This window comes from Rhinopithecus bieti, unplaced genomic scaffold (genome assembly GCF_001698545.2).
Source record: "Rhinopithecus bieti isolate Rb0 unplaced genomic scaffold, ASM169854v2 scaffold_34313, whole genome shotgun sequence".
Taxonomy (NCBI): Eukaryota; Metazoa; Chordata; class Mammalia; order Primates; family Cercopithecidae; genus Rhinopithecus; species Rhinopithecus bieti.
Window position 1 is genome coordinate 564,188 of NW_016814509.1, and position 14,489 is coordinate 578,676.

A 14,489-nucleotide genomic window follows, 5' to 3' on the forward strand; every position below is an offset into this window, starting at 1 on the left:
TTGGCAGTTGACAAGATTCTCAAGATGCCCTAAGAGTCATCCTTGACTGCTCTCTTTCTCTCATAGCCATATCAAATCCATCAGAAAATTCTATTGGCACAATCTCCAAAGCTTATCCAGAATGTTAAGGTGCCTTCTTGATCTCTTGTGGAATGTCTCTTCCTCTGCCTGTCCTTCAAATGGTGGTGGTCCTCAGAGAATACCCAGCAACCCTTCACTCTTCTTGCTCACTCTCAGCAAGCTCCTTCTCCCCGTGACTCACAACTGTAATGTCAGGCCAAGTCTTTTCACCAAATGTTCAGATGGTCTCTGCTTGCATGTCTTACAGACTTCTCAAACCTAAAGTGCCCCAAACTGAACTAATCTTTTCCAACACATAAACCTGCTATTTCTGAAGAAGTCCCCACCTGAGGGAAAGTAGCCACGAGTTTTACCCAGTTCTTCTGGAAGAAAATACAGAATGATTTTTATAAAATATAAGCCTGAATGTGTGACTCCTCTACTTAAAATCTTTCAATTTCCCCTAAAAGTAAAGCTAAAGGCCCCTTACAAGCTGTCCCTTTCCTAGTCCCTTCAACCTCATTTCCTATCACAATCACCTCACTCATTCCACTTCCACCGCACTTCTTCTCAATTCACTCCTCAAATTATTCAGGCATTTTTTTTTAACCTCAGAGCCTTGACTATTACCTGTCTAGAATACTCCCCACCCCACCAGAGAGCTACATGATTCAGTCCCTCTTGTCCCTTAAGTTTCTATTCAAATGCCATCTTCACTGTGCAGTCTATCCTGATACTCTTATTTAAAACTACATTCCCACCTCCCTCACCTGTATAAATAATAACTCAATCTGTTTCTTTTCATAGTATTTACCATCTAACATGTAATATAAATTCCTTATTATGTTTACTATTAGTCTGCCTTCTTAAGAATGGAAACTTGAGGGCAGAGTTTTGTTCATTTTCTTCATTGATACATATGTATATATGACAGTTAAGCGGTGAGCTCTGGAATCAGAATGCTCAGGCTCAAGTCCTGGCTCTGCCACATAATAATATACAGGGTCTAGCATAAAGTAATTGCCAGGCTGGTCTTGAACTCCTGGCCTTAGGCAATCCTCTTACCTCTGCCTCCCAAAGTGCTGGGACTATAAGCATGAGCCACTGCACCTGACCCTAAAGCAAATTTTTATTACCATGTAACACTACAGTAACCAAAAGGACAGAAACCCTTTTCTGCATTTTTTAGTAATTTATTACCTTCTAGGCTAAAAACCAAACATGACTCAGGGTGGGGGAGGGTGTGTGTGTGTGAATGTATATGTATATATGAAAACGCTTGATTAAATGATTTTGCAATTAAATAATAAAGGTGATATAAAGCCACAAGCCTATTTTGAAATTGTATTGTGAAACATCAAATTAGGAAGATATAGTATAGTCAACTATATCATCACTGTTAAGAGAGTTATCAAAAGCTCAGGCACGTGCCATTAAGCTAGAACTGATCTAATTTGTAGTTAGCTTTGAGTTACTTCGATGTAGGCATGTCACCTTCACAGAAATTATTTTCCATTTTGTAACAGTTGCAAAATTTCACTTGTTCTGTTTTTATAAATTTTTAGCATCAATATCTATATTTTGTATCTTCCTTTGAAAAGGAAAGCAAAAATAAGTAGAACAGGGCATTTACAAAATTCATGATCTTCGTAGTATTTACAGTGTCATTATTAAATGTGCCAAGAGAAAGTTCTATCTCCAAAGCTAGGTAATACCAACAACAGCTGATAATGTTAATTAAATGTTTTCAGTGAATTATTTTCATACCTGTGTTTTCTTATGAGGTACTTGCAATGCCTCAGTAAATAATCTTTTGAAGGTCTACACAACTTCAGTGACCAGAAGTCATCTAATCTCATCTTTGGAGAGCAAGATTTTCCTGGATTCCCACCAAATAAATAATGAACCTATAATAAGCAAAATAAGCCAGATTTTAAAAAATGCATGCATACCCAAGATATTTTAGTAGCAGTGCATAATAGGTTAACTTCCTGAGGCTATTTAAATAAAAAATTAAAATTATATTGCATTTTTACCAAAAGCTTATCTTGATTTTTCTTGTTTCTATTTTACTTTAAAGCATCATGGCTACTTAAAAAAACTGCATGTATGCTAAAATGAGTTATGTTACCACAATTACAATGACAGTGGAAGGCATGAAACAAAAACAACGATAGGAAGAAGCTAATCCATGATATTATTTGCTGAGGACAATGAATAATGGGGATAAAATTAGTCAAAATATTGATCATATAACAAATATCTTAAAAATTCTGACATAAATGCTGAATCACTAAAAGTTAACAGTCAAGTCAACAGGTCAACTAGAAACTTTAAAAAATTTTAACATCTTAATTTTGCTTTAACTGAAATGCCAAATATTAAATGGCACATATAATTTGTGAAATAACATTAAAAACATTATTCCATAATTCAATACCAAAAATGAAATGCAAAAGGAATTTATGATGATTTCACTATTACATTAATCAGAGTTATCTGTTCCTCAGATAACTTTGGAAGATAAAACAGTGAAGAAACGGAATCACTTTCATAAGTGGTAGAAGTGAGAATATAACTGCCTAAATTTATTGCACTTGAATGTTTTTCTGTACTTAAGCAAAAGCATTTAGATATTTAAATATTTTAATTACAATTAGTGTATAAATTTATTAAATTTAAATTAAAATATTTCCTAATATGTTAAAAACATTTATATTCATTGGTGTTATATAATAGAGTAATTATCCCTATCCTATAGATGGAAATTCATTTACTCCTTAAATTGAGAGGTTATAAAAGAAAGGGCTTTTACTCACTCCCATGGTAGCTTTTACCTAAACGTCTCAAAGTATATCATGTAGAATTTAAATAATCATCCGTGGCTTAACAGAAACAATTGGTCTCTGTCAGTAATTTACTATATAATCTAAGTCGGATCACTAAAGTATATGGTTAAGTTTAAGGGAGAAATAAAGAAATAACTCTCAACACTATGACACTAAAAATTCACAACACAGGACCATTTCACAAGGCTGATTTAAAAGATATATCACTAGTATATCAGGAAAATTAAGATAAAAAGACTTCTTACACAATGGGAAAATCTAAAACCAAAACCATGTTATATCATGGAGCAAGGTACCTAAATGCTGACAGCTGTACATCTTTTACTTGGATATTCACATTGTAGAAACAATAGGCTATGTCACGTCTCTAGAGCTATAGAGTTAAGAAGCTGCCACTGACTATTTCCAAAAAAGGAAAAGTACCAAGAATTATAGACTATGTAAAAATGCTTATTCTCTTAAGGAATTTTAGGGAGAAGTGATATTGAGTGTTTAATATTCTATTGAATGTCTACTATGTATTTTAACTTTTTACTCAAATCCAATTTAAAACAATGAGAAAGATATATTTGGGGATTAATTCAGACAGTAGGCCACGGAAAGTTTACAGGTCAATGTAGTTAGGATACCTTGTGTAGCTCATCGTATACAAGCTGATGGGCAAACCTTGGACATGGTTCTTCTTCCTGAAGACTTTTAGTTGGATTATCCTTTGCAGCCTGATCGTTCTTATAGACACAAGACCTGCAAGACATTGCTTTTAAGGCATTCTACCTTAGAGAATTAGCAGCAAAGATAATACAACTGTAGCAAGTAAATTAATTGCATGTCTAATTACTAACAAAACATTTTAGAAATATGTTCGCATCAAATATTAAAGTTCTAGTTACTTGGGCTGGGCGCGGTGGCTCACGTCTGTAATCCCAGCACTTTGGGAGGCTGAGGTGGGTGTATCACGAGGTCAGGGCTTCGAGACCAGCCTGACCAACATGGTGAAACACCATCTCCACTAAAAATACAAAAATTAGCTGGGCATGGTGGCGGGCGCCTGTAATTCCAGCTACTCAGGAGACTGAGGCAGGAGAATTGCTTGAACCCGGGAGGCGGAGGTTGCAGTGAGCTGAGATTGCACCACTGCACTCCAGTCTGGGCGACAAAGCGAGATTCCATCTCGGAAAAAAAAAAAAAAAGGTTCTAGTTACTCATAAAACACTCTGAATTTGTTAGAACTGAGTTCTGAAGTTCTTTTCATGTCCATTAAATAGCTCATGCATCCTACTTTTTGTTATGAAATACAAACAGCATACATGAAAGCTCAAACTAAAGAAAGAGACGCTATCTTGTCTATGTATGTACAATAAAAAGATGTACAGTATACATTGCTGTCATTTGACTGTAAATAAATGTCCTATTTAGAAAATAATAAATTCCTTAGCTGCAGAGCACTACTCTCCATTATGAAAGGAGAAGTTCTCTGAAGTGCTTCTGTTCTGTACAATATTCACTTATGGAGCAGTCACAGAATGTCAGAGGTGGATCCATGTTTTCCCAAAGCAAAACGTGCAGCACCAGTTCTGTGGGATGCTCTATGACACAAAAGTCATGGTTTGGAAATGCTAAGTAATACTGTCCCCTCCCTGCTATAGTCAAGCCTCTTAGTTTTATGAAAACTAAGATCTGGGAACATTAAAAAAAAGCATTGTTCTCAAGTTCACACAGAACTAGACTAGAAGAGAACAGAACCTAGTTTAAAATACAGTTTTCTTGAGTCCCAGACCAGGAACCATCTACTACTTGAAAAACACAGAGGTAAAATCCATTCACTGAACATCACTGTATACACAGGTACTGATATTAATTTTTTTCAATATTGACTTTTAAATGTACAATGTCACAAATTAACATAAGACTCTTTCTCTCTTCTTTTGAATAAACCAACAACCTCAAATAACTGCTACATTGGGATTGCAGCAGAGACAAGAGTTCCTTACCAACTATTCCTCACAATGTCATAAATCCAGAATGAATTTCTAACATTTTCTTCCCTCTTTTCCTTATCTTTGCTGAGTCCAGATAAGACATGTATTTCATTCAGTTCTGGATCAATAGTTGCTCTCTGTGTAAATCCTGTCATTGGAACTATAAATTAAAGAAAAAAAAAGATGAAAATATTCACTTTAGATAGTTTAGTATTTACTTTCTTAATTCTTTCTTTCTTTCTTTATTTTTTTTGAGACGGAGTTTCGCTCTTGTTGCCCAAGCTGGAGGGCAGTGGCGCCATCTCGGCTCACTGCAACCTCCGTCTCCCAGGTTCTCCTGCCTCAGCCTCCCGAGTAGCTGGAACTACAGGCATGCACCACCACGGCTGGCTAATTTTGGATTTTTAGTAGTGATGGGTATCTCCATGTTGGTCAGGCTGGTCTCGAACTCCCGACCTCTGGAGATCTGCCTGCCTCGGCCTCCCAAAGTGCTGGGATTATAGGTGTGAGCCACTGTGCTTGGCCTTTTTTTTTTTTTTTAAGAGACAGAGTTTCACTCTATTGCCCAAGCTGAAGTACACTGGCACAAACATGACTCATTGCAGGCTAGAACTCGTGGGCTCAAAGGATCCTCCTGCCTCAGCCTCCCAAGTAGCTGGGATCACAGGCATGCACCACCACACCCAGCTAATTTTTGGATTTTTAATAGAGATGGGGTCTTGCTATGTTGCCCAGGCTGGTTTAACTCCTGGCCTTAAGCAATATTCCTGCCTCATCCTCCCAAAGTGCTGGTGTTACAGGCATAAGCCACCACACCCAGCCCCTACTAGTTTCTCTTGAAAATGTCAATACACCTTTATTCTGCTCTATGTGTCCACATACTTAACTTCTAACACACTACATAACTTTTTAATTAAACAATAAACAATTATATATTGCCTTCTCCTTACTCTATGAGCTCTACAAGCAAAGAGGCTGTTTTGCTCACTATTTTGTTCCCAGTGTCTAGAATAGTGCCTGGAATATAACAATTACTAAACGATTTGTGGAAAGACTAAAGGAATGTCAATTGCCAGCTACAGGGAAAAAAGAAGCAGAAAGAGGTATGCAATATAATCATTTTTACATAAGGAAGGAAAGGATATGCTTTAATTAACTGATTTATTATCTGGGACAGTTCTAATTTGATAGTAGAGATTAAATATTCAAATCTTGACCTGGGGAAAAAAAGTTGACAAAAGGTAAAGCACAGGGTTGCTTAATAAGGTCAGAGTCATTTAATATATCATATAATAACTTCCAAAAAATAAAATTTTATATTCTGGGCCAGGTACAGTGGCTCATGCATGCAATATCAGTGCTTTGGGAGGCCAAAGTGGGAGGATCACATGAGGCCATGAGCTCAAGACCAGACTGGTTAACACAGTGAGACCCTGTCTCTATAAAAATTAAAAACCAGCCAAGTGTGGTGGTATGCACATGTAGTCCTAGCTATCAGGGAGGCTGAAGTGGGAGGATCCCTTGAGCCCAGAGTTGGAAATTGCAGTGAGCTATTATCGTGCCATTGTACTCCAGCCTGAGTGACAGAGTAAGACTCTGCCTCTAAAGCAAATAAATAAATAAATAAATAAATATTCTGGGGTATAATATGCCATTTTGTTTTCCTGAGTGGCTTAAACTCCCCAAAGTTAATAATGCTGTATTTTTCTAAGAAACCTATTAAATAAATGATCATTCTGCATTATCCAATAATCTGTAAAACACTGATATGGCAAATGTCAAATTTTCTTATTTTTATTTGAAAATATTATTTGAAATACAATTTCGTATACATAAAGTACATATTATGAACTCAGCTACTTCACAACATAATTGTCATGATCTAAAACAATGTCATTGTTTTAACATTTCTTTTACCCATGAACAATTATCATATGCTCAAAAAGCTAAATAAATATCAGACTGAAGTGAAATATTTATGTCAACCTAGAATACTATGTATGGCAGGAGATGCCAGCCATATTGATCTTGGTCTTCGTTATTTACTTTAGTGGGACCAAATAATCCAGTATTTATTTTTTCCCAGTCTACCTTAAATTCATGTGTCATTTTACATTCTTATTTGATAAATTTGGGACATTTTAAAGACTATCCAAATCCATTCCACAGTAACTATATTATAAAATTATATACACACACACACACAACATATAATTTGTATACATACATACACAATATTTATATGTATACACAAACATATATCAACCTGATCTTAATAATAGCCTACACCCTCATGCCACAGTCTTTTGTGTATGTAAAGTCTGGTACAGTCGAACGTCCATATCCCTGGGTTCTGTGTTCAAGGATTCAAACCACTACAAATTTAAAATATATATAAAAAAAAATCCAAACAAAAAACAAAACCTATAAATGGCTGCATCTGTATTGAAGATGTACACACTTTTTTCTTGTCATTATTCCTTATGACAACTATTTACATAGCATTTACCTTGTATCAGGTATTATAAGTAACCTAGAAATGACTTAAAGTATAGAAGGGGATGTGCATAGGTTACACCATATCACGGACTTGAGCATCTGAGGATTTTGGTATCCAAGGGAGGTCCTGGAACCAGTCCCTCAAAGATGCCACAGGACAATTGCCTTTTCTTAGTAAGGCATGGTAAACTTTCAGAGGCGATGTGCTCAGGTTCTGACCTCTGTTCCTCAGATAACTTTGGAAGATATAAACAGTGAAGAACTGGAATTACTTTCAATAAGTGGTAAAGTGAAGGGTAATAAACTGCCTAAATTTATTGCACTTAAATTCCTTTAGATAACTTTGGAAGATAAAAACAGTGTAGAACTGGAATTACTTCATAAGTGGTAAAGTGAAAGGATATAACTGCCATAAATTTATTGTATTTAAATTTCTTTATTCTATTTTGTCTTAATAGTGAGCCTTTGAATTAAAATTTTATAACATGGCTTGGCAAACTATGGCTTGATCTGGCCTGCTCAGGGTAAAATCAGGCAATATCCATTCATTTACATGTTGTCTACAGCTGTTTTCACCTACAATAATCACCAGAGCCTGTAACTCACCAGAGATAAAAGATGGAAAACTTTCAAATAAGTCATCGAATACAAAGAGGAGAAGCAGATTGTGAGGAAGACTTCTGTGGAGAGCTTCTAATAAGGACATAGGGGCCTGAATAAGAATGACAGCAGAGCTTAAAGTAACTCCTAATCTTTACTTTGTTAATCACACAGGTTCCCAACTTGTGTGCCTATTCTCAGCTTATGCATTCTGTAAGAAAGCTTGGTTGACAGTACGTGCTGTGCACTTGTACAAGACCTTGATCAGCGTCTCATTTATGAGAGAAGCCTACTCGAAAAAGAGACCTATACATTGTAAAAGAAACCACTGTTAACTATCTTTCTTAATTGATAAAGTCCTTTATTCATAAATGTTAAAGTTTAGACATGAATTATAGACATACGAGGAAAAAATCAACAGTGCAAAAGAGAGGGACCTAGATGAACAAATAGAACAACTGGGAAAAGACAAATCACAGAAAAGAAAATAACTTGGGGGGGGGGAACCCCATCAGTATCCTTGAAGAGATTAAAGAGAATATCCCATGTGCAAAACAAGAATAAGCTGCCATAAAAAGGAGCAGGGACTATGAAAAGATACTAAAAAGTAAAACTATGACCAAAAAATTCAAACGACAGAATGAAAATACAGACATAGTTAGAAATAAAGTCAGTGGTCTCTAGATAAAACTGATAAATCACCAGAATAAAGAGCAAAAAGATAGAAATGATGAGGGAAAAGTTAAAGGACACAGAAGATATATCCATCGAAGTCAAATTATCTGAAAAAAAGACCAGAAGGAAAGAAGAATAATGTAGAAGAAAAACAAAAAAAGTTTCCCTGAACTGGGTGTCCTGTTTGAAAGAGCCCATGCAAGCTAGGCATGTTTAATTTAAAAAGATGGTGCACACATATATCTATATCTATGTTTAATTTTTTAAAAAGATGATATATAGATGTACATCTCTACCTTAATATGAAATGTTAAAACTCCAGGAAAAGAAAAATTATAAAAGCTTCCAAAGCAGGAAACAGCAGATTACTATATACAGAGGAATAAAAATCAAACTAACATTATACGTTGTCAGGGGGTCAGAACACAAAACACTCTGGCATGCTAAGTACTTTGAACTAAAAGGACACTGGAAGGCCTCAGAACAGCTTCAGAACCAAGTTCTCTCTCACTTCTTTTGCCCTCCTGCCTCTCTTCCCTCATTCTCCCTAGAAGTGAGTCATCAAATCAGAATTCCTCTTCCCCAAGATGGGTCATAAAAACTAGAACCTCTTTTTCCCAAAGTCAGCCTAGACTTTTAAATTCTAAAAACTTGAATTACTGATCCAACTTTCCTCTGCCTTTCTGTCTAGGAGCTGGCCATAAAGAAATTCTGTGACCCACCCTTGTCTGATAGTAGGTCATAAGACCCTTCTCTAGCAGGGTCCTGCCCCATACCCAGGAGGAAGAAATGCTACACAGAGGGGCCAAGAAGAATCCGAACAGACAGGCCTTTTTGGGTTTCCCCACCTCAGTCTATCTGCATTAAATCATAGCTGTTTACCAAATCACATTGCTAACCAGCTGTTCATTCTTCATTAAATCTTAGCACAAAAATGCACAGTTTTCCCTGTATCTTTGGGTCATTTCTTCTGAAGGCTCACATGCCACATGAAACTTTGATTAAATCAATTTGTTATGCTTTCTCGTTAACCTGTCTTTTATTATAGGCGTGTCAACCATGACTCTTATAAGGGTTGAGGAAAAGTATCACAACTCTTTTGGCCCCTACAACTTATCAGTAACAATGAATGCTAGAATACAATGGAATAACAACTTCAAAATTCCGAGAAATATAAAAAGATACGGAACCAACCTTCCATTTCCAGTTAAACTAGCAATCTTAACGAGGGCCGAGGGCAAAACAAGGGAATTTAAGTTCATACATATGACTACATATATACAAAACAAAACAAAACAAAACAAAAAAACTTCTTTAAGGAGATATTCCAACGAAACAAAAAAAGGAATCCAAGAAAGATGGCATGAGATATAAGAGACGGTAGAACTGATACATGACACAGGAAAGGGAAGTTAGAAAATCAAGATCCATTAACTCTTGAGCCTTGTATATGACATTTTAGTGTTAATAATATAGAATAGTTTCTTCTCTATATTCTAATCACAATACCTGAATTTATATAGTGTCCCATTTTCCCTTTCCGCCATGGTTCCATGACCTAGAATATTGGTCCTAGTGCTTTTCTTCAGGCAACAAAAAATTTTGATCACCATTTATCACATATTTCTAGCATTTCCTAGATTCAGTTTTCATTGAGTCCTGCTCCCAAATGGGTTTCTATTGTGGGTCTCTATATGGTAAATGTGCTAAGGTAAATATGCCTGAGAATATTTTATGTCACCCTCACACCTCAAAGTTAGGAAGATTTAAATTTCTTGGTTCAAAGTTGTTTTTCTTGGCTGCTTTTAACTTTATCGTTTTTTCTCATTCTACATTGCTGTTCAACCGTCACATGTCTATCTTCTTGTTCCCTTACAGGTCATCTGCTTTTTCTCTCTGAAATCTTTCAGCATTTTCTCTCTGCTAATCTTAATTCTACTTTAATCTGCTTATGTATGCGCTTTCCCTTATTTGTTCTATTTGGTACACTATGAGCTCTTTTGCCTATCTGAAGTCTTTCATCATTTTTGAATTTTAGGAAATATATCTCTATTATTTCTACAATTACTTCACCTACTTTTTTTTGGAGACAGAGTTTCACTCTTGTTGCCCAGGCTGGAGTGCAGTAGCACAATCTCAGCTCACTGCAACCTCCGCCCGTGGGTTTAAGCGATTCTCTTACCTCAGCCTCCCAAGTAGCTGGGATTACAGGCATGTGCCACCAAGCCTGGCTAATTTTTGCATTTTTAGTAGAGACAGTGTTTCAATATGTTGGTCAGGCTGATCTTGAACTCCTGACCTCAGGTGATCCACCCATCTTGGCCTCCCAAAGTGCTGGGATTACAGGTGTGAGACCCCGTGCCTGGGCTTAAATTTTTATTTTTCTTTTCTTCTGGAATTCCTTTTAAGATGTTGGTACTTGTACAATTCTCTATCTTTCTTAGTTTTTCTATTCTATTTTCTATTTCTTTATCTTTTTTCCCTGCTTTTTCCTGGGAGAGTGCTCTAATCTTCCAATTGATTAATTCATTCATACCATCCTACTTATATTTATTGTAGTCTTCATTTTAATTATATTTTTCATATCTACTATTTCCATATGGTTCTGTTTTTATAATGTTTGGATCTTATTTCATATTACTAGTGTGTTCCCTTACATCTTTAAGTATATTCATTATGCTTATTTTAAATTCTTGGTTCACCTGTTGTTGGTTTTTTTTTTGAGATGGAGTTTTGCTCTTGTTGCCCAGGCTGGAGTACAATGACACAGTCTCAGCTGACTGCAACCCCCGCCTCCTGGGTTCTGGGTTCAAGCGATTCTCCTGTCTCAGCCTCCCGAGTAGCTGGGGACTACTGGCACATGCCACTGCGCCTGGCTAATTTTGTATTTTTAGTAGAGACGGGGTTTCTCTATGTTGGTCAGGCTGGTCTCAAACTCCCGACCTCAGGTGATCCACCTGCCTCGGCCTCCAAAAGTGCTGGGATTACAGGCATTAGCCACCATGCCTGGCCATTCATCTGTTTTAATAATTCTGCTTTACATCATGTCTCTTTTGTTTTTTAAGACAGTTGTAGTCCTCAACTGTCTAGTTATGTCAGTATGCAAGGTAATGTTTTTCAGGGAATCAGCTCTTCTTTCTGATAAGATATACTAGAGAGGACTCAAAGGCCAGGCCTTAACTGGCATCAGTACTGGTAGAGATTAAGGAAAATAGAGAGGAAAAGTTGTAGGATTGTGAAGCATAGGCACAAAGAATAAGAATCATTTCCATATATGATCACACCCCTATGCAACAGTTTCGTACCTTTAAACCCTTCAGAGGAAGTAGAAGGCAGTCTCCCTGGACAAAGGGAGAAGAGAAGAAGAAATGAACTATTGAGAACAGATGGTCAGTCCACATGTTTTCATCAACTTTGAACTCCAGCAGGGTTTCTGCACTGCCATGTTTGCCCACTGAATTCTGACACTAGTGGGATAGGCTACCGCTGCTAGTTTCTATAGTGAAAGGGTAAAAATTAACTGAAGGTTAATCTGGGGGAGAGAGAGCCTTCAGTCTCATTTAAGGAGTTTCTGGAATCCACCTGCTCTCAATTTTATTTCTCTGGGGTTGATTCTGGGGAAGGGAATCAGCAGCCTGTGTCAGTTTGCTACTTTGGCAGAAGGACTTTTCATTTTATAGCATTTTATGTTATTTGAGTTTTGCTTTATTGATCATGTGAATTCCATTACTTTTACAATAATTATAATAAAAAAAATGAAAGCTGGTTAAATAAAATGGCAGTATCAGAAAACAAAAGACCTAAAGGCCAAAACCAAGAAAGCAGCTTTCATTCTAATACGGCAAAACTATTAATACAGTTTTCTGTATTGATTTTCTTTGCAAGATGAAAACAAGGCTATCTTTTCCATTTTTAACAGTTTCTTTTCTTTTTTTTTTTTTGTTTTGAGGCAGGGTCTCACTCTGTCACTCAGGCTGGAATGCAATAATGTGAATTCAGTTCACTGCAACTTCTGCCTCCCAGGCTCCAGCAATTCTTCTGCCTCAGTCTCCTGAGTAGGTAAGACAACAGGCATACATCACCATGCCAGGCTAACTTTTGTGTTTTTAGTAGAGCTGGGGTTTCACTATGTTGGCCAGGCTGATCTTGAACTCCTAACCTCAGGTGATCTGCCCACCTCGGCCTCCCAAACTGCTGGGATTACACCCGACCAATTTAACAGTTTCTAATGGGTATAGCTGGGGGAGGAGGGAAGGACAAAAGATCTGCAACATATATGATTTTAAAAACTTTTATAAGATGCAACTGCTAAAAGCTCAACTGAATGCCAGGACCTTAACCAGTCTTTCACCTTAACCAGTTTAGAAACTGACTCACAAAGAAAAATTAATCAAGCAGATCAGTAAATGTTAATCATTAACATATTTTGAAAGAACATTTATCTGAAAGAAAATAAGAATGATACAACAATTATCACTGCCAACTCGTTATTTTTAGAATTGTTTTAGGAAGTTACAATGATAATCCTTCAACTCTATTTCTTCTTTAACATCTTTAAAACTCAAAATAGAACAGCTAAAGGGGAAGTAAAATTTAATCTATATGTCTGAATCACATCTTTTCTCTTCCTTCCTTGGTTGATCCTCTAAGCAAAAGGAGAGATTGTCAGAGTATTTAACATAAAGAAACTCTGTGGGAGGGGGGATAAAAAGAAGTTAACAAACATTTTCGAAGTCCTTTGAATTCCTGAGGAAGATATGTTATTGCATTAACTTAGGAATTAATCTCAACTCTATTTTTGCTTCATTGTCCAGCGCACATATTCATTACTGATTTGCTAAGACAAAGGAAAAGAACAATTTTCAGAGCTGTCACAGAAATAGAGAATCTAATAAAAAACAGCTTTCCATGAATTCACTATTTGTTAGGGTATTTTCAGCTTCAAGTAACAGAAAACATAACTAACAGTAGATTAATTAGCTCATGTAACAAAATTTTGCAAGTAGCTCCAATATTGTTTCAGAGTTCAACCAAATCATGGTGCTAGGTTAACTTTTGGCAATTTTCTTGGCCTTCTCATTTTTGAAACTTGCCAGTACCAGCTCTAAGCATCACATCCTTATAGGGAGCAACCAAACAGGGAGGGAAAGAATTCTTTCAGCATCTCTCTGTTGTCATCAGGGAAGACAGATGTCCTCCAGTTATGTCTCACTGGCCAGAACTGTGTCACATGGGAGGAATGTAAACTGAAATAATTTGCCAAAGGATAATAATGACTGGTTTACACTAAAATGATTCACCATTCATCCCCTGGGGTTAGGCAACTTGCCATTAAACAAAATTATGGTTTGGTTAACAGAAGAAAGAGCCAATGACTCTTGGGTAAGCAAACAACAGTGTCTGTCACATCCTTCTCTTTGAAAGTTGGGACATTTTAAATGTTGGATGGGGACCTATTAAGTACTAGCAGCAACTTCAGTTCAGAACTAACTTCTGTTAGTAAATTTGCAGCTAGCTTTTGACACTCAACAATATTTATTGATTTATCTCAGCTGTATTAAGCTACAAAAAACCTGAACTCATTGAATGGACCAACCAATTTATTTACTGGTGGACAATCAAATAAATAAAAATCAAATAAATTGATGGTCAATCTATCTCCAGATTTTTTCTCCTTGCATACAATACTATGATAAATATCTCTGTATAGCTTATTTTTTGTGGATGTATAAAAGTATATGAGTAGGAAAAATTCCTGGGTTTTGTAAAACGCTTAGTCAAAAAAACATATTTTTTGTATTTTAACAGATAATGATAAACTACTGTT

At 36.3% G+C, this 14,489-nt stretch overlaps 1 protein-coding gene across 4 annotated transcripts in view; it reads right to left on the reverse strand.

The window, feature by feature from the left end:
• The window catches only part of MKLN1 (muskelin 1), a 400,971-nt gene that overhangs the window by 20,716 nt on the left and 365,766 nt on the right, over nt 1-14,489 (reverse strand). For all 4 annotated transcript variants that reach the window (XM_017851288.1, XM_017851287.1, XM_017851289.1 and 1 more), the window contains 3 exons: nt 4,901-5,048; nt 3,539-3,653; nt 1,828-1,967 (listed from right to left, as the gene is read on the reverse strand). In XM_017851288.1, the coding sequence (XP_017706777.1) occupies nt 1,828-1,967; nt 3,539-3,653; nt 4,901-5,048 (403 nt within the window). The remainder of the gene's footprint in view (nt 1-1,827; nt 1,968-3,538; nt 3,654-4,900; nt 5,049-14,489) is intronic.